General features: G+C 37.9%; 1 protein-coding gene across 2 annotated transcripts in view; it reads right to left on the minus strand.

Moving 5' to 3' along the window:
- Window positions 1–24,356, minus strand: part of abcc3 (ATP-binding cassette, sub-family C (CFTR/MRP), member 3) — a 34,376-nt gene that overhangs the window by 2,577 nt on the left and 7,443 nt on the right. The window contains exons 3-29 of one of the 2 annotated variants that reach the window (XM_029835939.1): window positions 23,957–24,082; window positions 23,464–23,601; window positions 19,978–20,103; window positions 19,741–19,802; window positions 18,454–18,585; window positions 15,814–16,065; window positions 14,512–14,689; window positions 14,256–14,417; window positions 14,092–14,184; window positions 13,721–13,924; window positions 12,627–12,773; window positions 12,459–12,546; window positions 12,088–12,154; window positions 11,877–12,003; window positions 11,241–11,417; window positions 10,678–10,845; window positions 7,659–7,842; window positions 7,466–7,571; window positions 7,057–7,210; window positions 6,527–6,734; window positions 4,684–4,997; window positions 3,127–3,326; window positions 1,963–2,089; window positions 1,480–1,581; window positions 971–1,117; window positions 735–893; window positions 45–211 (exon numbers count right to left, since the gene is read on the minus strand). In XM_029835939.1, coding sequence (XP_029691799.1) covers window positions 45–211; window positions 735–893; window positions 971–1,117; window positions 1,480–1,581; window positions 1,963–2,089; window positions 3,127–3,326; window positions 4,684–4,997; window positions 6,527–6,734; window positions 7,057–7,210; window positions 7,466–7,571; window positions 7,659–7,842; window positions 10,678–10,845; window positions 11,241–11,417; window positions 11,877–12,003; window positions 12,088–12,154; window positions 12,459–12,546; window positions 12,627–12,773; window positions 13,721–13,924; window positions 14,092–14,184; window positions 14,256–14,417; window positions 14,512–14,689; window positions 15,814–16,065; window positions 18,454–18,585; window positions 19,741–19,802; window positions 19,978–20,103; window positions 23,464–23,601; window positions 23,957–24,082 — 4,115 coding nt within the window. Of the gene's footprint in view, window positions 1–44; window positions 212–734; window positions 894–970; window positions 1,118–1,479; window positions 1,582–1,962; window positions 2,090–3,126; window positions 3,327–4,683; window positions 4,998–5,898; window positions 6,210–6,526; window positions 6,735–7,056; window positions 7,211–7,465; window positions 7,572–7,658; window positions 7,843–10,677; window positions 10,846–11,240; window positions 11,418–11,876; window positions 12,004–12,087; window positions 12,155–12,458; window positions 12,547–12,626; window positions 12,774–13,720; window positions 13,925–14,091; window positions 14,185–14,255; window positions 14,418–14,511; window positions 14,690–15,813; window positions 16,066–18,453; window positions 18,586–19,740; window positions 19,803–19,977; window positions 20,104–23,463; window positions 23,602–23,956; window positions 24,083–24,356 lie in introns of both variants that reach the window. The other variant, XM_011618512.2, reaches the window with a different exon arrangement.

The following is a 24,356-nucleotide window of genomic DNA, read 5'->3' on the forward strand; positions in this document are numbered from 1 at the left end:
ACTTTGCCATTTTTGATAGCATTGCAGCTATCATCCGAGCCTACCTGAGATTCTCCCCACCCTCTGAACACTCCAGCTCCAACTTTGCTGGTTGGTTGCTGACAAACTTTTCAAGATGGGAATGTTGAAGTGCTTTCCACACCTCTTCATCACTGTACTTGTCAAAGGGATCCAGGTTCATTCTAAGAGTGCCTGAAAACAGTACAGGCTCCTGTAACAGAGAAAATATACCAAGACCTTTAAAGAGACAAATCGGGTCTGTTGACATGGGTCATCACCAACATACTTTTATGTTTAAAAGTAAGAATTATTTCCCTTAAGTTTGTATGAACATACAATTTGTTTATCACCGTTTAATAAATCTGATTATTTGTGTCCTTCTTTAGTCCCCATGAGAGGTCCTACAAATCTTGCTTTTAAGTGGAATCCCAACTCCAGTGTTAAAGTGAAATGGAATTCTATGATTTCCAAAGCTGTGCGTTTCCAAAAAAGGCCGAGTCACCTGACCATAATTATGTGCTGCCAAAGTTTGTTTGGTTGAACAAAGTATTCTATTCATGACGTTTTTAGCAGAAACAGTTACAGTGCAGCTCCAGTGCAGAACTAAGATAGTGGCAACTATAATGAGAAAACCAAGTCAAAAGAAAAGTTGTTATGTAGACTGACATGCTTGTGCTAGGAAAAAACAAAACAAAAACACTGGATCTGTAAAAATATCCCTGTCACTTTTGTACCTGTGGGATGATGGTGAGTTTGGACCTCAGGTCATGAAGGCCTATTTCAGATATTGTCACATCATCGATGGTGATCTCTCCCGCCGCGGCTTCTAGCAGTCTGAAGAGGCAAAGAGTCATGGAGGACTTGCCAGCACCTGTGCGACCCACAATGCCAATCTGGGCTCACAAAAACACAGACATTAGAAAACCATCCAGTCCATCTCTTAACTTTTCAGTAATCCTCATCTCCTTACCTTCTCCCCTCCTTTGACACTCAGGTTAAGTTTCTTTAAGACAAGGTCTAGTCCTTCTCTGTAGCGTACACTGTAATCATGGAACTCAACATTTCCCTCCATGGGCCACTCAGGTGGCGGCCTCTTGTCCTCCACCACCCAGGGGGCCTGTGAACATAAACACAGCATTTAGGAAAATGTTCTGAAGAAGTCATTAGTCTGGTTGGCTTTGAGCACAGTTGATTTGTTTATCACTCAGAGAGTTGGCCAGTGTGCTCAGAGTCTGTCAAGGTTGTCAAAACTTTATTTTCCCTATGGGACAAAATGGATGCCTAAAACAAAAGCTTTGCCTAACAGCTCTACCAGGTACAGAATACTATCATTACTGCAGTACACATATACTGTGTACAGTAAAAATACTGGATCTGACTATCAGTCTATATATTCTAACATCAAAACATGGCAACATGAAAGATTTTTAAACAAACAAACACACACACAGACACACACACACACATGCGCGCGCACACCTCTGTCTTGGTCTCAGAGTACTCTTTGACTCTTTCCACTGCCACAATGTTGTTCTCCAGATCTGAAGACATTCTCACCATCCAGTTCAGAGACATGGTCACCTACAAAAACAAAGGAATGCCTTTCTACAGAAATTCCACAGTTCTACCTGTTTTTTAGACTAAATGCCATAAATGTAATCCCCTGACATCACTATAAACTGGAACTGAATCACAGGACACTTGGAAAACTGCAATGCAAATGATATATTACCTGGATGAGATATTCTCTTGAAAAAAAAAATCAAATTTTGTAAAAGAAACCCAAAACTAATAATCTGAAGATTTTAAAAAATGAATTGAAATTCTTACACTTCTTTCATGATTACTGACCTACAGCCTTAGCTTTTGTTTAATATGTTGATGTATGCTTTTCAGCTTATGAGAACAAAATGCTGTTGTTGAAAATGATGATAAACTTTGACATAAATTAAGGTTTTGTACCTGCAGCGCATAGGAGACTGACAAACCCACGAGGCCAGGATTGAGACTCTCCTTCCCAGTAACAGCAAACAGTGCAGCAAACAACACGACGCAGTTCCCGATGAACTCGATACGCACGCCAAGCCACCTGTGTCAGAGCAGGGTTATGGTTGCAACACACCATAATAAGAGCTGATGAACTCAATGTTTCTGGCATTGATCATGTTCATAAGAATTCGGAGTGACAATTTCAAACCATCTCAATTACAATTAACACGAGCATCTACAATGACTCTCTGAGGTTCTGCAGTGTGTATATTTAGGGAGTGTCTGGCAGTAGATATCTATACCATACCAGTGTTTCTTCACAAAGGAATGACAGATTAGCATTTGAGACTCCAGATAAAATGATGCATAATGGCTTTCATTTATAATATTAATAAAATATGTGATCAGCAGGGGCCACAGGGTGCACAGCTGATGACAAAGGTCTAAGGGATATTTTTATATTTAAAGTCGAGATATGGTAGTGATATGAAGCCTATAGAACATGTGATTATATCAATAGGATACTGCCATTGATCATTATTTTCAACGTGTTGAACCAGTGTCTCTGTGGATTTAATATTTGGCAATATTTGGCAGTTTAGTCAGCCAAATGCAGGAAAAAAGGAATACGGGTATGATGAACACACATTCTGGTTAAATCACCATAGCTTCTGTGCATTAGCTTGGTTGCCTTTGCTTTTGTTTAACAATCATAATAATTATCTGTATTTCCCCATAAAAAACAGTAATTTCATTTCTTAGGTTGTTTTTTTTAAAACATGTGATATTGCTATTTCCATTTCTTCTACACAGTGACACCCAATGGTGGCATTGGAAAAGTTTTTGTTATGAACCTGGGGGAACTGAAAGGCTAACTATCAGAAGAGGGAATGAAAAGATTTAATGACTGTATTTATAGTTGGGGAAAAAGTAAATCTTTCAAAGAAACTGATGGATAATCATAACAACTACTAAACAACTACATGGTTCTCATAAATCTGTTTAGGAATGAGAAGCAGACCCAAAGTTATAAAACAAGAAGAAAACCTTTTCCCTTAAGGCTGTGTACAGATGCTGTGTACAGAAGGGACAGAAGAGACTGGATCACAGCTGCCGACTTGATGAGCTGACACTTACCTATTGGATACAATACCAGGGTAGTAACTCTTTTGGTTGTCATCCACTTTCTTATCACTCATCAGAACAAAGGCAGAACGTCTGCCATAGGCTCGGATTACACTACAGCCAGTGACGGTCTCAGAGAAATGGGAGTATATCGGGGAGCGGCTGACTGACTCCAGACGCTTTAGCTGCCGAGACGTTGCAACATAAAATCTCTACAGGGGGTTAAAAAACAAAACACATTACAGGTGAACATGATTCTGCATAATGTAGATGTATGTGACGAACACAGATGAGCCCACACACACAGACATTCACACAGAGTAATAAAGAAAATCTGTGTGAACAAAACACCTACAGCACTCTTTTGATATTCCAATTTTCACATTTTTGTTAGGACGCCAGCTCGTTATATAAACCTCTTAGTGGAGGCAACTTATGTCTTATGAGAAAGTTGTTTAACTGCAGGTGTTTTCTCCACAACTATTTTCTGCAATAAAATAAAAGTTATTGACTAAAAAATAAAATAAAATAAGTTATATATATATAAAATAAAGCTTATTTATTTGGTAAGTAATTAAGTATAGAAGCTAAAGTTTAAAAATAAATTTTGCAGCACAGGCAAAGGTCATGCAGGATAGATGTTAGGAAAATAGGATGATGCGTGAAGTTAGTGATTTGGAGGTTAGTAAATATAATTTAACATCAGCCCACAGACCTTACATACCCCCTTGCTTTGAAATCATGATTATTCCTGGTGTTTTGTGTGATTTATGACTAACTGCCTTCTTTGTGTTCTCTGAAAACTGTCTAGGAACGTAGATTTAATTGAAACTTTTAATTTCTTGCATCTATGCACTCATTTGGCTATTAAATGTCTCATAAATAGGTGTCTGTTATTTACTTTAATAGCTATAGTCTTGCCCGGCAGCAGCTCTAGTCTGGTAAACAACATGCAACCTGCAGGCTTAATGCTGAAATTATAGTGCTCCAACAAGATGAAGCAGACAAACAGGATGAAAAGAACAACAAACTGTACATTATGATGTAATGCTACAATTGCAGTATACAATTATGATAGCGAAGACATCAGGAAGCAATTTTGTGATTACTGGTACAGGTGGGGATATCCTGAATATGATAAATCCCACAACTGCATTTTTCTTTAAGTAGCCCAATGGTTTTGAAACACTACTTTTTGGGCCATCAAATTGTGCAGTTGTTATTTTGTGGAACTAAATCAGTGGTGAATACAGTAGTACATTTTCAAATGGAAAATTATATCTTTAATAAAGTCTACACTCACAAACCCCTAAATGACAGACCACAGCAGATTTGCCTTTAAGAATTAATCAAAATTAAAATGTTAAATGGATGAAATGAAAGCTGAGGTTGTGCAACTGTTGGATCTACAGCTATCCACATGGGGCCCCTAGTTGCTATGTCTACTGAACTAGCAGAGACACACCACCTATTGCACTAGAACAGCAGTAATCAATACTTTAACTGCATGCAACAAACACACTCAAACATACATATCATGTTAATCAGTCAGTCTTATTTCCTATTTACCTGAACCCACCAAAAGAACACCAATAATGGGGCTATGACTATGAGGAACATTGGGGTGAGGGCAGAGCATATGAGCAGCACATTCAGTGTGTACCAGAAAGTGCGCATCCATATGTCAATATTGTCTGGGATGTGGAAATCTATAGTATCCACGTCTTTGCTGAAGCGGTTTAGTAACCGCCCAGTGGGGGTGCTCTCAAAGAAGGCCTGCGGGGCTTGCAAGACCCTCTGAAGCATGTTGTGGTGCATGAGGCTGGCTGCCAGCAGCATACTGTGGATCCGGCACAACAGGCAGTTAACCAACAACAGCACACCTGTGAGAAGGGGGGAAGGGGGGGAAGGGGTCAGTTGCTGATGTCCAATGAAATGGCAGTTTGCCTTATCTCTATCACATTTACCCTTCGAGTGCGTCCTATTGACTCAAAAGACAAAAGGAACAGTTTTTTAAATCACTTTTTTAGTGGTGCTGTTTTTTGTTCATGTGTGTGCTGCTCCAGCTAATTAAGAACGTATTTTGGAGTTGTTTTGGTATTCATTGTATTATATGAGCTGACACAGCAAAATAAAATCCTTAGTGAAAGCTCTGGTTTATTAGACTATTAGGGAAAATCATTGTCTATAAAAGGTGTTATGTTATTGAAATATTTGCCCATGGTGTCTAATTAGATTAATCTAGGTCATAGTTATCCAAAGTAAGAGTTCTGTGTCGACTGGTCTTGCTCGGATTTTCTTGAACACATTTTTCAGAACTGAAGAAGGCAAGGGAAGGCAAAGTGTCTTCAAGAAAACCCTAGCAAGTCCAGTCAACGCAGAAATCTTACTTTGGATTTGTCCATGGCATTACAGTGCTGTAGTAACACGTAGCTGCCACTAGATGGAGGGTATAGATCATTCAAAATTACTTCCTAGCATAAATATTTCATATGCAGGAAATAATCGTGTGGGCGTGTAGGTGTGACAGGATGTGGAAGCATTTGGAACAGGAAGTGCTTGGGCTGTGGAAAGAGCAAAGTGAACTGGTTAAAAGGAAGAGTGAAGATGGATGCTCATCAAGGCCAAATGCATGGCATGGTACAGAGAAAACCAAGGGAAGGAAGGTTAGGTTATAAAGTGTTGCTGCATCCATTTGCATGCCACAAAGCATTTCAGTAAGAGAAAGAGTAAATTCACAAAAGAGGATCATAAGAAAATATTTGACAACATTTTTTCAAATACCTGAACAAAAACGTATATGAAAGCCAAAGGCACTATGACAACGAGGAAGATGGGAGTGCTGGAGACAATAACTATAATGGTGGAGAGAGAAACAAAGACGGTGCCCAGCAGCATGAGCACAGTAGCTGGCAGAGCTTCATCTATCACGTAGATGTCCTTGGAGAAGCGATTGATAATGCGTCCTATAGGTGTGGTGTCAAAGAAAGACTGGGGCGTGTGAAGTTTGTTGAGGAGCAGATTATGGTGCAATTTCCTGGCAGCACCGATGTTCCCCATGGCTAGTGTGAAGGAAGAGATCATGATCAGGATACCTGCAGGAAGGAATTAGAGGAGTGGAGATATAAGAAAAGATAATGGAGAGGAAGATGTTAATATAGTATGTAAAAGCAATGGGATTTTTAACAGAAATTCAGGATCTCTTCTCAATGCAGAAACTGGAAAAAGGAGGAGCATTAAACCAATGAGCTATTTGTAAAACCTGTATGTGATCCTATGATAAGAAATGTGCAAATCAACTTTAGATATGGATGTTGATGAATGTGACATTTGGCACCAGGGGGAAATTGAGCAATTGAGCAAGACTAAATAAACAATTATTATAGTTTAATGTGGAATTTGCCATTCTCACCTTGTGCAAGGCCCAGTGCTGCATACACCCCCACCCTCATATTAATATTTTCTTGAGTCTGATTCGTTGAAGCATCATTGGTCCACTGGCTGAGCCAGATGTTTGCACCAATGGCAGCAGCGCTTTGGCAGCCATACAGGAAACAGATAAACACTGATAGCAAGGGTCCCACAGCCTTGACATACTCCAAGTACACTTTGGTTTTCACCTGATAAGGAGTGACAGAGCAGTTAAGAGACTGATATCAGTTTACTCTGTTGTCTCTTTACATTTATAAACATACAATGCACACATAAACATACAAACATAATGTAATAAGTCAAATAGAGCACTGCTACAGAGACAAGGCCTGCAGCTGACTTCAGTAAACCGATTTGTCTAGTAAACTGATTTGGAAAAAAATTAAGGGAAAAAATATATATATATTTTTTTAAAAGAGTTTTTAGTATACAGTATTTGTTGTAACTTGTTAGTAGAGTTAGCAAATAGAAAGATTGGTTGATACGAAAGGTAAGATATCAAACACTAACTCTGCCCGTTTCTGTGGTCTCTGCCTGAATGAGTTTCTCCGTTTGTTGAGGCTTCTTCTCTTGCATGCCAGCATGTTTCCTCTGACTGCAGGCATGTCTCTTCACTGAGCGACATCGAGCATTCTCCCCATCTGCTGAAATTACACTAATTTGCCTGTAGTCAGGGGAACAATTATAGCTTAGTGAAACAGAGGAGACTTAACTGAAGACCACTACTGTCAGATGCAGAAATTTCAGCTACATATTTAGTATAATCCACAACAGTTGATTTAAAATAGAAATATACAGAATAATTCAGACATTCAAGTTGAGAACTGCTGCCCAATGAGCTGTACATATTTAAGGTATTCAACAGCATGTAAAACTTTTCATGAGTCTACATAAGTTAAAATAATTACCAGTACTCTACCTGATGAATTTCCGCTTTTCTTCATTAATTGCAGGTTCATTGTCCACCATGTCTGTGTGGTTGCTAAGGGCATCATCAGGGAACAATTTCTCTTCTTCAAACTCATCTGAAAAAAATCACCATGAATCATTATTTTAACATTTACTACTGTCTCAACAATAAAAAGCAATGTGTAATTAACTTCCTGGAGTACCAGTGATCACATCTTCCTCTATGATGTCTTCCAGGGAATAATTCCTGAGGAACTCTGCAAAAGCACCGTTCTGATTGAGCAGTTCTTGGTAGGAGCCCATTTCTGACACCCGGCCTTCCACCAGCACCATGATGTTGTCCACCTGAGGCAGGAAGCTAATGCCATGGGTCACAAGGATTCGTGTCTATACTCAAGCAACAAAAGACAAACATTTATATTAAAATGATTGTTAAATACAGACACATACCATATTACAATTTATGAAGACAGTGACCTTTTCTTGTAAAAACATACTCATGCAGCAGAAACTCAGAGGGCAAGAATTAAAAGTTATACTGTAAAAATCTGATAACAGATGATAAAACAAAATACCCTCTGGAAATGTGATAAAGTTCAGTGATAGTTTAGTGAAGAAACCAACCAATATGTGTGAAACATCATCATGTTGATACACATACATGTATGTTCAAAAAGATGGGAATAGATGCAATTCTGATATGTCTGATCCATACACCACCTACAAATGAATTAGAATGCATAGATAACTATGTCAAATTATGATTTGCTTTGAAAGTCAAATTAGGAAGACAAAAGTTAAAATATCCCATCTCACTTTCTGCTGCTGGTGCCTTCTTCAAGGCAATGCTTGAGAATAAAGTGAAATAATAAAGAAAAAGAGGAATAGCACAGCTTTTATTAAACCTCTTGCACGTAATAACACTTGGATCACCAGGTGCAATGCATGGAAGGTTTTATTTTCAACTCTCCCAAACAGTAGAACAGAGCAGAAATCGCTCCTGGTGCCAACATTTTAGTCATCTTTATAAAGCACAACTGAGAGAACACACATAAGTCCTTGTGCTCCAAACTTCGAGGGTGCTACAATACACTGTATACATATCAAAATTAAATACGTACCTGGAAATGAGAATATGGCTAGGTAAAAATTGCAAAACGAGGGTAAAGTGAAACAAGTCCAGAGCAGCATAGTGCCCTTCATCTCAGGACCCGGACAAATATAATCAAAGCCACCATCCACACAACCTAAGCGCAGAGAGAATGAAGAAGAAGTGAACTCCGATGTCAGTCATAGTGCTCGTAGTGACTCAACGCATGTGGATGATTGCTGGATCAAGCTGGCATAATTTACTAAATGGTAAAAGGGGCAAGAGTGGGTCAATCAAAAAAGCAGAGTTTTAAGCCTTAAGGATTTATGTCATGTTTTGCAGTCTGATTGCAATCCTCTGCCATGCTCAGCTATGGTCCTGAAACTTAAATAGGCCATCACCCACTTTGCAGTTGTGGTCCTCAAAAAAAATAAACGGTTTCATGTAATTTTAGTTTGCATTATAGATTAATGTTCAACAACAGGCACTGTTCACTGGGGCATTTGTGTGAGTGGGAATGTTAGGAGGCTGCGTAAAGGAAATGAAAATCCTCTCCAGACTTTCTGAACAAAATTTAAACACAGCCTTTTTAGTGCCAACAAACAAGGGGTAGCAGCATCTCCCTGCTGCATAAACCCCTCCTGAGTCAATCCTAAAAGTAGGATGACTGAGGCCATGTGGCCATTTATCCAAGGATGGATATTCACCAGACAAACTCTACAGATAGGTTCTGGCCTCTCAGGAGGATGCAGTGGTGCAGACCTGCATAGATTAGGAGGCTGTGTCCACTCTGACCTCTGCCAAACACATAACTTGATATGTCTGGAGCATGGTGCCAGTACTCGAAAGCAGGAGCCATGCCTGCCTGCAATCCAGTTGCAAAGTAGAAAAATTGTAGTGCATGGATGGGATTACCGGTACAGTCTAGCCACTGACAACACGATGGTGCCAAACACGAGGCAAAGGGTGGAAGACCAAATAGAGCCTTTGTTGTGGTGGAGATAGCCAATTGACTGATAGATTTTCAACTGCACGACAGCAGTGAGAGTAAGGATGTGTCGACGTGGATGACCATTGCATCTGCAGGGAATATACTTTTCGGAATATCACTTTTGCTGTTTATCCTTTGATAACCCATGCATGTCCAAGCTGAAGATCAGCAGATCGTCGTCCTAAGGCGTCTGGTCCCTGTCGAGGCTGGCTAGCACTATCCAGAGGGTCTGGCTCATATTTGGCTAACCTGTTAGCAAACTCCATGTGGTCTCTCCAGCTTTCCACGGGATCTCCAACCAGGGGCTCCAAGCTGTTGGACGGAGACAAAGCTGAATCCTTTGAGGAGGAAAAAGCTGGGTCCTGCTGAGCCACGGCTGCTGTACCAAGTACAGTCAAGACAAGCCTTGCGGAGATCTTTTAAGATTTAAAGATCTTCGTTCAGGGAGAAGATGCACCCCTGACGAAAGGGGCAAAGAGAAAACTTCTTCCCATTTTTAGGTTCCAAACTCATAGCGAAACAGGAAGCAATATCAATCCACACCCGAAAAAACGCTAACGCCAACTGCAAGTGAAGCTAAAATCAAGTCGGCTGTAGCCTGTAATGAAGACAAAGCTAAATAGCAACACCCAGACAGCTTGATTCATGGACATGTTTTGAGCAAGGCAAAGAGCACAAGAACAGAATCATGTCTGTGCTGACACGAATATATAAGTGCAGGGGGCTGACATACGTCTCCACAAGTCAATTGTGTAAAAAGGAATGTAAACATCATTGTCTTTAGCAGGCCAAATGAGGGAGTGAGATGCTATAGAATGTGTGTTTTATTGAGTGAATTGATTGAAAGGGAACATTGCATTTAATTTGAGCAATTTAAATCCCTATAAATACTGTTGGGATGTCATTGAAATTATCACTTGATTTCAATTTGCACTAGAAAGGAAAAAGAAGATATAGCAATGTCCATGAGTGATAATTGTGAGCTATGCAAGTCTGGACTACAGGGTTGTGCGGACTCAGCTGACCAATGAATGAAATTTTAATGAAGCAGCGTATAATAAAGCACCACTAGGAGCACCGATCACTTAAACAAAGCGGCCATTAGATATGTTCTCTACTACCGTACTTAATTGTTCCTGACCTTTCCCTTTAGAACTCCCTCTGGACCAATGAGGTTGTCAAAGATATGTTTGGACACATGAGCATCCACAGCAGACAGTGGATCATCCAGCAGGTATACATCAGCGTCACTGTATAAAGCTCGGGCCAGACTGACTCTCTGTCTCTGTCCACCAGACAGGTTGATACCCTGCAGAATGAAAATTTATAATCAGATTGGGATTAATCTCTTGCTGAACACAAATTGACGACAGATTAGATGTGTTAAATTGAATTATTTTCATTTTCTAAACGTAGATACTTGGTAAGAGAATGGAACTTTTCCTTACTGGCATCACCAAAAATGATGGGTCTAAACTTTAGACTCATCATTTTTAAATATGACAGATAAACCCTTTAGACTCTAAAGGGTTTATCTGTCATATTTTTGCTGTCTAAAGAACAAATAGAGTGGAAGTATATTTTGCCAATTGTACTGTAAAATAAAAAACAGAAAATTGTGTAGTTGTGGATTAGATTTAGGATAATTAGAATTTTGTCATCAGTACAGTCACAGATTGAATCTGATAGTTATAAAATCAATACCTTCTCGCCTATCTCAGTCATGTCTCCTCCAGGAAGAACTTCCAAGTCAGCAGTCAGCGCACAGGCCTCCAGAACACAGCAGTACTTCTGCTCATTGTACGTTTCCCCAAATAGGATGTTGTCACGCAAGGTGGCGTTCTGTATCCAGGCTTGTTGAGGTACGTATGCCACTGAACCCTGACAGAAGAAGCCCAAAAACACTCTTGACACTACTTAGAAATCAGAACTTCCCTGTAGGAGATAACAGTGATGATCACTGCTCCTGCCACAGTATTTTGCAACCCTATATGTGGGTCAATTACGGTACTTAAATTGTCACAGTGGGTATGAAAATGAGGGGGGTATTTGAGTTGTGCTTAAATTACCGTATTGTGGTCTTTAAAGAAAACTATTTGTGTTTTTAAAACCAACTGTTTGGGTGTCATTTGATAATGTGAAAAAATGATATAATGACATTAAACTGTGAACCTATTAAACCAAAACATATCTAATGGGAATCATTATTCAGGTCCTGCTTCAGGTTGGAGTTTTACCATTTGTGTCTAACATGCATCATCTTTAATGGTAGGAAAAGGGGAACTAAAAGATAAAATGGTTTGCTGGGTAATTTCTGATTTATAAGGGGATATTTCCTACCCGAATCGAGACCTCTCCCTCCAGTTTCTCCATTTCACCCAGCAGAGCAGAAATGAGGGAGGATTTCCCACAACCAACATGGCCCACAACTGCTAGCAGGGAGCCCTGTGGTACCATCAAGTTAATGCTAGAAAAACATTAGGATTAGTGCTAGTTCTGACAGAACAATGACAAGTGCAAAACAAAGAAAATGTGACTTCATGCCACATACCTATGCAGAGCTGGAGGATCCTCTTTAGCCCACGTGAATTTCCCATTGACGACTGTTATCGAAAAGTCTGTTGAATGACATGTCACGTTTTGAAAACCTTCTGAGTCGATGAAAGAACGCTTTATTCCAAGAGCATCAAGGTCAAAAAAGCATTTCCTAACTATTAGTCATCCTAAACCTCTTGAGGCGCAAAGGCACTAGGTGAAAGGTTCAAACTTGTTGTAAAACCTTGAGTTTATTGAGTCCACATAATAACAGGATGATATACTGTAACATGGCGGTGAGAAACCTTATGAAATGAAAAGGTTTCTCAGAGTTTCTGGCACGTGAAAGACAAACATTGATCAAAGGAGGGTCTGTGTTAATGTTACCTTGGGCAGTGTTCTTGCGATCTATTGCATTTGGGTCAAGCTCTTCATGACTCAGGAATGATTGGATCCTCTTCAGTGACACATTGGCCTACAAACAATAAACAGAAATACCACATTTACCAAAGAAGATAGACGTAAAAGGATGTGTGAAAGGCTGAAAAATTTCACCTGCACTATACTGCTGATCACTTGAGGAAGCATGTTAAGTGGAAACCTGAGAATATTGAAGAGTGACAGCGACACGAAAGCCTTCTCAGCATCCAAAATGTTGTTTTCGTCAACTTTCACATACACTGCAAATGTTGTGATTGCAACCTGAAAGAAAGGAGTTTGCATAATCTTTCGCACATTATTTCTTCATAGGCAAGGACAAAGCATATTCTGAGGTTTATGATTTTGGTCAGTATTCATGTATGCTGCAGCAAAAAGTGGATATTATGCAAAGACATTAATTTACCATGGCTACCTAGCAGCTATTGAACCTGCTAGAAGATCAGCTAAATATTTTGCCTTAAGTTTCCGAAAGGCTTTATAAGCATGCATGTCCTGGTTGCTATGCAGTTAATTTGAGGGGTAGCAAACCTAATACGTAGGTTTTTAAATTTTCTTATAAATAATTGAATGTGTAAACAATACTTCACTCATTCTGTAGGTAAACCCCACTTAACTTTATCAAGCTAAGTGTAATACATTTTTCTACATGATATTTGAGACCTCTGGATCTTAAGTGAGTTAAAAAAGATATGTTAAATAATATACTGTACACACTAAGAAACTAGCAGGAAAGAGACAATCCACAGATGGACAAACACCTTAGGATCTTCAACTGAGACATCCAAAATGACTACCATTAATAAGCCACTATTCCCAAGGTATTGTGCCAAATTTAAAAAAAAAAGATAAAAAGGAATAAACATTTGTATTTCCATAAAACATTTCTAGAATTTATAATCCTAATATAATTTACCGGTACCCGGAAAGTTGATTGAAATATCAATGACATATAATTGTTCACAATATTCTATTCAACAGAGAGCATAAAAAGGGAGTTTTTTAAGACCAGGTTTTAAGAGTAAAAACCCTTTTAAAGCTACTTTTGTAATGTAGAGCACAAACGTCGTCATATGGACACTTGCAGGATTGTAACCGCCGTTAAATGATATGAAGGCTAGCTGGATGCAACATGACCGCCAATCAAGCTGCTACTAAATATGAATACATTTTGCAAACACTGATGTCAGCTTTATTTATACTAAGCCTACCAGAAACGGAGCACTGGTCCAGGCCATGGTGGACAGAGCTCCAAGGTAAGCCATCTTGCGGAGCACATTTAGCTCCTTCTGTCGTATGGCAAGAACTTTGTCTTTAAATGAGTTTTCCCAGGCATAAAGCTTCAACACTTTAATGCCATTGAGGATCTCATTCATCAGCTTGATGCGAGAGTCTTTGTACTGCATCTGTTCCACCTGGGTGACAGAAGAAGGAGAATAACAAATAACTGTTAATTTTGGTCCAAACTAAACAGAAAACATAGCAAAAGTCAAAGAAGTTCATCTTGAAATGGGAACTTGGGAATTATGGATTTAATCATGCTATCAAAGTTAGACATTCATCTGTTAAAAAAGGACTGCACCTGGAAGGCTCGAGTCTTCATGGCAATTACTGCATTTAAGGGGATAAGCATGACCATGACAGCCACTCCAGCCAGCACAGAAGGACCAAGGTTCTGTAAAAATCCAACAGTTAGAAGCATAGTGGATACAGAGGTAAAGGAAATCATGTATAGTCTAAACAAACCTGCCACAGAAAATAAAGTGCCAAAAAAATCTGCAGAGGAGCAGACCATAACATATTCAGAAAAGTGGTCAGATCCATAAACCTCTGTGCATCCACTGACATCAGGTTGACCACCTCACCAACAGTAGAGGAGCGTTTGGCAGCATTTGTTATCACTAGTGCCTGCAGACCCACGATGGACACAAAATCAAAATGAACAATATATTTTTTTAATTGACTATGTGAAGAACAGAATAGACCAGAATTTTATGTGTACCTTTCGGTAGATAGCTCCAATGATAGCTGTGCGTACATTCATCCCAGTGACAAAACAGTACTGAAAGTGGCGATGGAGGATGAGAGTCTGCAAAATAGCTGTAAAGAACATGAGGAAAGCCAGAGAGTAACCCCACCAGTCAGGAGCATCTTTCTGTTTGGTAAAGGAGATCAGCATCCTGGAAGAGTGAAAAAGGAAACACATACGTGGAGTTAGAAAGGCAGCTGCATTGCTTAAAAAGATACAATATGTAATGTTTTTTTGTTTTAAATAAAATCACCAATCAAATCTTCCTAAAATTGCTAATCAAAAAAAGAAAAACTTAGAATCACACATTTTAGACAGATCTAACCATTCCGTTGAATTACCGGTAAGCTTAACCACAAATATTTGGCAGAGTAGTACTTTCTGTAGATTCTACCATCTATATGTGCATGCATTTTTGTTTATAATTTAATATGTTTTGGCACTGTGGTTTATTCATTCCTAATTAATTTTTGCTTTTATTGATGGACACATTAATTATTTACCAGAATTTATTTAGCAGCACAACATATCATTTCCTCAGGATGTAAAAGTTTGTTTTTCACATATTAAGAAAGGCCATGCAGCGTTTTCAGTATTACTCTCAATATTTATTAAATTTGTCTAAGTTCAAAAAAATTATGCTCTCAGAGGGATTATAACAAGGAATTATGGGAGATTTAGCAAAATTGTTATGTCTCATTATACTCTTCATAGTACAGCACATAATAACTCAGACCCCAATTGGAGGCAATTGCTTTTGGACTTCAGGATTCTCAGCTCATCCCCTAAGCAACACAGAGTTTAATAATAATATTTGCAAACAGCAAAAGGCCTCTGCAAAGCTGGAAACATGTAATTACTTTTAAAACCTCTGCGGAAATAACTACTTTTTTTTTTAGGTGGCACAAAATATACAGATAAGACCTAAGGAAACTACCATAGTACAAACACCACTGGGCTTGAAGAGATTAAATTCTTAAAAAAGGATAGCAAATACAAGGAAACTATGTGGTCAGCCATCACTGATAAGAAAAAGCCTATCTGCTCTCTTCCTTGTGTTTTGCAGCATATACAACAACCAAAATATACTGTGTATTTAAACAGCTAGAGCATGCAAATTAAGCATATAATGCAAATGTTTCTACAAGTAAACCATTCAGAAAAAATACAGTAGAATTTGGGAACACTGGAGTAGCTGCTCCAGTTTGTATTGGCAACTAGCAAATTTGGTGCAACAAAGATGGCAGAGATTGAGCACTTTTTACTGTTATTTACCTGAGTAGCTGGGGGTTGATAAAAGTGATGACATCTTGCAGGACCTTGAATGCAGAGCCAATCAGAAAATAAGGACCAAAGGCTCTGATGAGGGCACATAGGAAGGATGGTTGGTGAGTGGAAGCTTTCTGTTTGGATAGAAGCACTTCCACTTCTTCTGGGCTGCTTTCATTTTCTCCTCCGTTGGGGACATAATTGGTGGCTGACTGTGGGGGCTTGGAATATGTAGCATGGCTGGATGGATTCTGTTTACTGCAGAGATAGAAATGTGGTTGTTATTGCACATAAGGACAGTATTGGTAAAATGCAAATAAAAACTCATATTGAAAGAATTACATACCGGTAAATACAAATCCTTTAACAACTTTCCCATTACTTTAAAGTTATAGAGTTAATTTGGTACTTGTGGCACTCATACTTTAATACTGATGCTCTTAACTTCCCAGGGATATCTTGTATCGTTGTTAATGTGTGTTTTTAATTGTATAGAGGTGCCAAATGTAAGTATGAGGAGAGTATTAATTGCATTCATCTTCCAACTTCCAAGTTAATTAAAGCAGTTTTGCTGTTTGGAATATACAAATGACTTGTTTTTGGATATCAGAAATAATGTTACAAATATTAGGTAGAATTTATCAAGAAATATTAATTGAACCTGGCATGTCTGATTCAAAGACAGATCTCAACAAAGAAGAAAACATGAGACAAATTGACAAATTGAATTCTCAGTTCCACTTGAATTTCTGGCTTTATTACTTCCACCAAGGAGGTTATGTGACAGTCGGCATTTGACTTTTAGCAAAATAAATCAAAAAGTGACAAATGGATTTTACTTAAATTTAAGCGAAATGTTGATACTGAGCCATGGAACCTATGATTAAATTTTGGTGACCATCCAGATTACCGAGGGACTTTGATATTTGAGGCCAAAGGTGATTGATCATAAACTTTAAGAAACCTATGTTATGAAACCATGTTACTACTGCATATATATACTGTTTTTATTATACACATAAACCATCATGAATTTTCACACTTTCTACCTGGGTCACTGTCATCATTGACAATTCGCACTTTGTTTAAAATGACAGCATCCATTCATAAATATCTTCAACAAAGTGTTTCACTCAAAGGCAATGGCTAAGGCAAGTGAATTGCTAACCCATTGGATCACTAGCTTGATTTTTGTACTTAATACTAAGAATGAGCTAGTGTTCTCTTGGGTTCAAAGCTTGAAAAATAATAGAAAATAAATGGAAAAAAAATACACAATAAAATCATAAATAAATAGACATTTTCTGTAAACATCTGAGTTGGCATACAGTTACTTAGCTAAAACCATGAATCTGAATTTCAGGGAAATTGTCATACATTGCAGTCCTGTTTCCTGATTAGTGTCACATTTCTCCATTACAGAAATGTCTAAACACCAAACAGAAACGTGATTAAAAGGCCTGGTTTCTGCTAAAGGAAGCTGATCTTTTATCATTATAAAATATCAACTAACCACATTTTAACATTTTGTGCTTTCACAGAAAACAGGTCTTTTGCTGATAAAAACCACATATCTAACACGTTGGTTAGAGACTGTGCCTTATTCATGCAGACACCATCCACATCATATTTGACATATAAATTGTTTGAAATGTTAAAACGTTTCCCAAAACTAATGGCAGAAACTAGATTGAGTTTTTTTTCCTCTATTCCTGCAGGGTTTATCCCTACCTTTTCATTGTGTTTGTGCTTGTATGCTCTCCCTATTACCTTAATGTCATTCATCTGAGCGTTTTGGGAACCATTTTAACACCTTTTTTGACTCATCTCACTGAGACTAACTAACTAAAAAGCAGCAGGAGGAAGTCCCTGAGCTTGCCAGTGATGTGGTTTTTAAATTTGAATTTTGATTTTGCATGTGTGCAATAATAATTTATATATTGTATTGTGTTAAGCTTTGCTTGTTCCATGTTCAGTTGTTGAGCAAGACTAGTTTGGGTCCGTATCAAAAGGTTCCGTGTTATAGCTGGAGGAAGATTTTTTCCAATAAATATCAATGTTAGCCCATGACTTTGTCACAGTTTTGAATTTTGGCCCACTGGGTATTTGAGTTTGACACCTTTGCTCTAAAATATCAGCCTATTCCCTCCTCCCATGATGGTCTAAAGATTCTTAAGCAGTTTTTATAGCTGTTTCAACAGAATATGTTGCAGACCTTGCCTTAACTAACTTAGAATTTAACTAAAGACCATAGTTATGGTCTTTTGTGAACCTGCACTGTATTTTGGATAAGATTACAAAAAAATGTGAGTAAACAGAATGCAATAAATACTTTTTTTTTCATAAGATGCTCCATCATTCTTTTACAATTTTTTTTCATCAAACTAAACCAAAAATGCAACTATTCAGTGCAATGGCAGATGACAAACAAATATTGCAGAACCATTGGTCAGTAATTAATTTAAAGTCATTCAATTCATTAATATTGCAGAGGATAAAACTAATTTTTAAATGTCTATATTTTAAAATTTCCAGATATAGGCACTTTGCACTTTGCTGTGTCTAAATGCAATGATGTCTTTGCACAGGTTGTAAAGTACACTTCCAATCAGCTATACAGCATATTTTTAAAAGGAGACGACATACCTTCTGGCTTTGGTCTGTTCCTTCTCCCATTCTCGAAGGAGTTTGGGCACCATCAGTTTGGAGCTGTCACGTGGGTTGAGAGACCAAAGATCTTTGGCTTCGAGAGGCATTTTGTAACCTCTAATGGCCAAACTGAGACAGAGAATCATGAGTTTTAATTATTCTGCTAATATATATAATGTCTGAGACATTTATTGTAATTTATTTATGACATTTATTTGAGACAAATAATCATTTAGTCTGAAATCGTTTTTTCTTGGTCAATATATTCCATTCAGGGTCAAGGGGAGGATGCTGGAGCCTATCCCAGTTGCTTATGGGCAAATCCAGTGTGCACCCTTTAATGAGTCACCAGCTCATTGCCAAGTCTTATATTTGGTATGTTGCTCAAGGGTACCTCAGCAGCACTCCCCTTGCTACCAGAACATCTTACATGACTTGTCTGCAACCGAGAACCCTTCACTTCTTAGCTCTATCCCCTACAGATTGAGGTACCGCGGACCCATTTATTAACATATACTCTACAAAATGGTTCTTGTAACAATATCTGGGCAAAATATCATGCAAAAAAACTGCACTGGCATATACAATAGGTACATTGCCCAGAGATGCAGTTTTCCCGGATAATCATCTGCATTCGACAATCAATCTTTATTTATGTAGCGTCTTGTACAATCAAAATTGTTTCAAGGCACTTTCCAGAATCCCAGGGCCTAACCCCAGACAAGCAACAGTGACAATCAAATTTCACTGGAAATTATCTACATTCCCATCATTGCAAACAAAAGGGAGAAAGACTGCAAAAAAATATTGTCTTTATAAGCACATTGTTTGCATTTTTCAACCTCCATAGTTACCTCTACTCTACGCTACCCCTCTCTAATGATTAGCTCTATTTAAATATTGTCTTTGATGATAGAACACTGAAAAACATTCTTTTTGGGAGTTTATAATGGTTTGGTTATTAGTTTTTTATTTGATTATAATTTGAATTTAATTAAATATACTGTCACAAATCTTCCCTCCCCGTGACCCAGAAAGGGATAAAGCGATTAATAAGATGAGACCAGACGAGACAAAACTTCAACATAAATTAGCGGAGCAATGCTAACATATGTGAATATTCTTAAATAAAAGTTCAAAAAACAAACAAATATTCATTTTGAAATGTGAATTCTTATCATTTAACTAAGACTTTTTTTTTTTTACATATAAAGTACATATAATAAATATTACATATAGTACATATTCTGCAGGGAACAGTTGCAGATAACTGTGCGAACCCACCTTGTGAACCACCAAAATGTAATAGTAGAGAGAAAACCTGCTGTGGATTCAGGGCAGGGATTCTGAGGAGAAATTGCACATGCAGAAAAACAGGCCGTAGAGGTTAAATGACAAAAAGGAGCATATCTCTAAGCAGTTTGTAAGATCTCTGTTCTGTATGTGTGACATGCAAGCATCAGTGTGCACAAACACGCACACAAACTTACTTAACCACACAACAGAAAGTCTTTTACTCACTGGATCTGTGTCAACATTAGAGAAAAGTGGAGGTTTCTCATTAAAACAGCACAGGATCAGCTCACAGACCACGAGGCCAAAATAGAAGTAAAATGTTGTAAAGCGCAGTTTGTCAGTTACTTCACTCTGAAATGAAAAGCAAAGACAGGCATTCACAAATAGTTGAGCGACAATAACAATGCCAGTAAAGTGATGTGGGTGCAACTATGCAGCTTAATCATGGCTATAGCTTCTACTTAAATGGTCCTCTATTGAAAAATCAAAAAAACATTCATTCTAGCTATGAAAGAGTATTCACAGTAAGTAAGCACTTATGGTAATATACTGGTAGATAAAAAAAAAGGGTATAAACCTTACAAAGTAGATTTAACATGGACAGAAAGATGGTGTTTTCAGGAAATAAATATTTTTAAATCTTTTCTCAACTTGATTTTGTATAATTTCAAACTATATTTTTCCATAGTACTCTGATTATTCTATGAAAACAGTTTACACTTTAAATAAAAATCAGATTTTAAGATTCACAAAAGTACAGTTTTGGCAGATCACCCTTACTCTCTTGCATCCAGGGTAATCAAGGTGAGTACTAATAGAAGTATTATGTATTTAACTGGTGTTGCTGTAAAAAAGGAAATATATTAACAATGGTCATAGGAGACAACCTGCTGGAAATTTGATAAATATAAGTCGATAGACTAATGAATAGTAATACATGTTTTGTAACCTGGAAAACAGAAATGTATTTGCAGTGATGTAGATGAACAAACCATAATGTGTAATGTATAATAACATGGTATACATGGTAAACATTTAAAATTATAAATCAAGATGTTTCCATGTATCACGGTCAATTCCATCCATCCATCCATCCATCATTAACAGTGGCGGGGGGGGGGGGGGGGGGGGGGGGGGGGGGGGGTCACAATGGAGCTCTCATAGGCAGGTTTTGCAGCGCTAATATTCTGCAACATGATTACTACAGAGAAAGCACAAGTTGACTTCAGCACACCACCTGTCTGTTTCATCCTGTAGCTGAATGACATCACAGCCTGCTGGTGATTTCACATCATGAGGAATCCTGCTACTTACAGTTGAGTGTGTCAGTTCACCTGACCTTTAAACAACAGAACAGTTGTTCTTACATTTCCATCATCAGGGGATGGTGTGACTACTCCTGCCATTTGCACCAGAGCTTGTCATTGCTGTCAGTGAGACAAGTTTTCTTTCTAATGTCACCTGGGTACATTAAACACCAGAGGATTAATTCAGTGTTCTCATTATCTCTCGCTGTTGACTGCAGTCATCCCTACATAGATATTTCCATGGCAGCCTTTTTTGTTTCCATCCTTTACACACATACACACACACTTTCAAGGATGTACTTCCAGAACTACTGGCTCCTGACTCACTGACGGACACATCTATTGTGTAAATACAAAGGCAACATTTTTGTTAAAAATAGCTATTTCTGGTTGATTTAATGCTAATATCTTTTGTGATTTTGGTTCATGTCTCAACATTAAAAGTAAAGAATAAGGCTTTTAGCTTTTACTGTACTGTACCATGTCACATAATTAGGTTTTTTATGTATTTAAGTATAATAAAGCAAGGCACTAAGGCCATTTAAGGAAATGAAATGTAAGACTATTCATTACATAATTTGAGATTTACGTCAAATAGTTTGTAGATTGTAGCAAATCTGCCAGATAGATCCTACCAATAATGTAGATGAGGAAATTTGGGAAAATGAATTTTATAAAAATCCAATTCCATACATTTTTGCTCTGCTGTAGCATGCAGTAATTTTCAGTCATGTCATAGACATTTCATTCAAATAAACATTATTACATGCATACTTGTCTCAATAAGAGGAATACAGCAAACAGGAACCATCAATGTTGTGAGTCACATCAAAGAGATGCATAATTCAACTTGTGGGGAGTTTCACATCACACTACTATTTAAGATCTGCCTATGACTGAATTTTATTGCCGTTATTGTGTATAATAATGTGAGGTTTCATTAAACCTAAGATAACCGGAAATTACATCACCGGAAGCAGGTTTATGACTATTGTAGCAGGAGCTTTAAGACATAGTCTACATGCAGGCATAGTATCATTTTGTCATAGTCTCTATTGTATTTGCTTTGTTCATCTGAACAAGACTTGTAATGATTTGATAAGGAGTTGAAGAGAATATCTACATATCCAGATGTATTGAAGTTTTTCTTGGTGTACTCAATGTGTAAAAGGCGGCAAAAGTGGGAAATTAAATTGCCACTGCTGCCTTGCTGTATAGCTGTAAATTCTTGGGGAGATGCATGGCAGTGTACAAATCTGCAAAAGCCCTGATATAAATTTAGGACAGTGTAATTTAGCAGGTATTTGGATGTTAGGAGATTAAACGTGAATTATCTACTATTAGTTATGTGCTCAACAAAAATGCATACAGAACATTTTAAATTAACTTTGGTGTGAAAAATTAATTTTCACAGTCCTAGAAGCTAAAATGTTCAACAATCAACATTTTCACAAAATCCAGTCTGTCTATTTTTGTGGAAGATTTTGTCCAAAAAGCACTCTCGATATGTTTTTAAATGAAAAGCCACAAAACACTGATCGGGAACTTGGGGAACTATTCCTGTCTGGCTGCCAAACATGTAGTGTCCATTTACAGATGTCTTCACAGGCTCCAAGCTCCTGCTGATCATTGCATGTTTCCCATTAATTGAGCCTTTTAACATCAACAATCTTTTTAAATAGCCATGCGGTTATTATGTGTTGTTAATGGTCTGATAAGAAATATAGGTGAGAAGTATATGTTTAACAACAGGTCAGTTATTTACTCTTAGTGTGGAGTCCTTTACAAATATTTTAGGCACTGTAAGCCACACAATGCCTCATGGACAAAAACTAAGCGTGTGAAAGGTTGGGTTGAGTTAACAGATGAAATACAGTTAAAGAGACAAGCACAAAGGAAGCAAATAGCTGAAAGGATAAAGAGAAAAAACAAGACCAACCAGTGTCGTATATCCACGCTAAATAAAAGATTTCACATGAAACTTAGTGAAATCTCACTTTCTGTCTGTGTTTTATTATGATTATATTCTCTCTCTATGTATGTATGTGTGTGTTTGTGTATGTGCTCACATTTATGACATACTGAGTACCAAAATCATCATTCTGCGAGCAAAAAGTGCAGCTATATATATACGTGTACGTGTGTGTGCGCGCGTGTGTGTACATGTGTGTGTGTGTGTGTGATCTGCAATTATCTGCTGATATTTAACACAACAGCACTTGTTCTCGTGTGACCTTGATTTTATAGAAGCACATTTTATTAGTGAACTGATGTAATGTTAATCATGTTTCCAAAAAGGTCCCAGTGCTGTTGTACTTTCTACCAGCATTAATGGAATGTCTGTTGTCTTATCAAATTACTTGGTTGAAGCTAATTATTATATAATATAGTTCTGTGGTCTCACCTGGCTGGAGGCTTGGAGGATCTTTGAGCGGAAAGGCACGATGGCACACAGCACAGACATGAACCAGAAGATGAACAGGACGCCTGAGGACTGAACCCCGTGTAACCTCTCAAACTGGATCAAAAATGTGGCCAAGAGCTGAGAGTGGACAGGAATGGAGAAAATAATTCAGTGAGAGGATGAGAAGCTATGAGTTAGCTTTGCCAAAACAAGATTAGTGAGGGCACGCAAGGTAAACGATTCAGAGAGTCTTTTATTCTGGCTGTTGCCTTATAAAATGCAGGACTTAAGGGACTGCAGTACTAGTTTCTGGAAGTCCACAGAGACCTCAAAACTGCTGCTCTATCTGAATAAATTTAATCTTACAGCCCTCTTGAAAAGCTTGTGCTTAACAACAAAATCTTTCTTTTGAAACCCTTTCTTCTGGGAAAGTGTTCAATTGCTCCATTCATTGATTAATTTGTTATATAGTTTAGTAACATTACATCCTCACCATGGTCATACCAAGAACCAGCGGGGTAACAAAGTAGATTGGAGGCTGGGTGTGACCCTGACGCAGCTCATGGAATGTGTAGAAGAGGTCCATCCAACACACAATCCATAACAACAAGCCAAATACCTGAGCTCAAAAAGATGGAAAACGCAGAGACATGTGGTGAATTGTGTGTAGAATGCTTAATTAATGTTTAAGATGAGCAACCTCTCAAGTGACTTCTAAATGTAAAAAATAATAAAATAATGCAGGAATTAATATAATAATAACAATAATAATCTGCCTGGAGGGGTAAGGGGTCTTCTTTTTTACATATTACGGTTATTAGTAGAAGGAAGGGTATCATAATACATAACTAACTGGTTTGGACACCATCAATTTAATAAATTATATTTACATT

Source organism: Takifugu rubripes, chromosome 1 (assembly GCF_901000725.2).
Source record: "Takifugu rubripes chromosome 1, fTakRub1.2, whole genome shotgun sequence".
In the NCBI taxonomy this organism is placed as follows: Eukaryota; Metazoa; Chordata; class Actinopteri; order Tetraodontiformes; family Tetraodontidae; genus Takifugu; species Takifugu rubripes.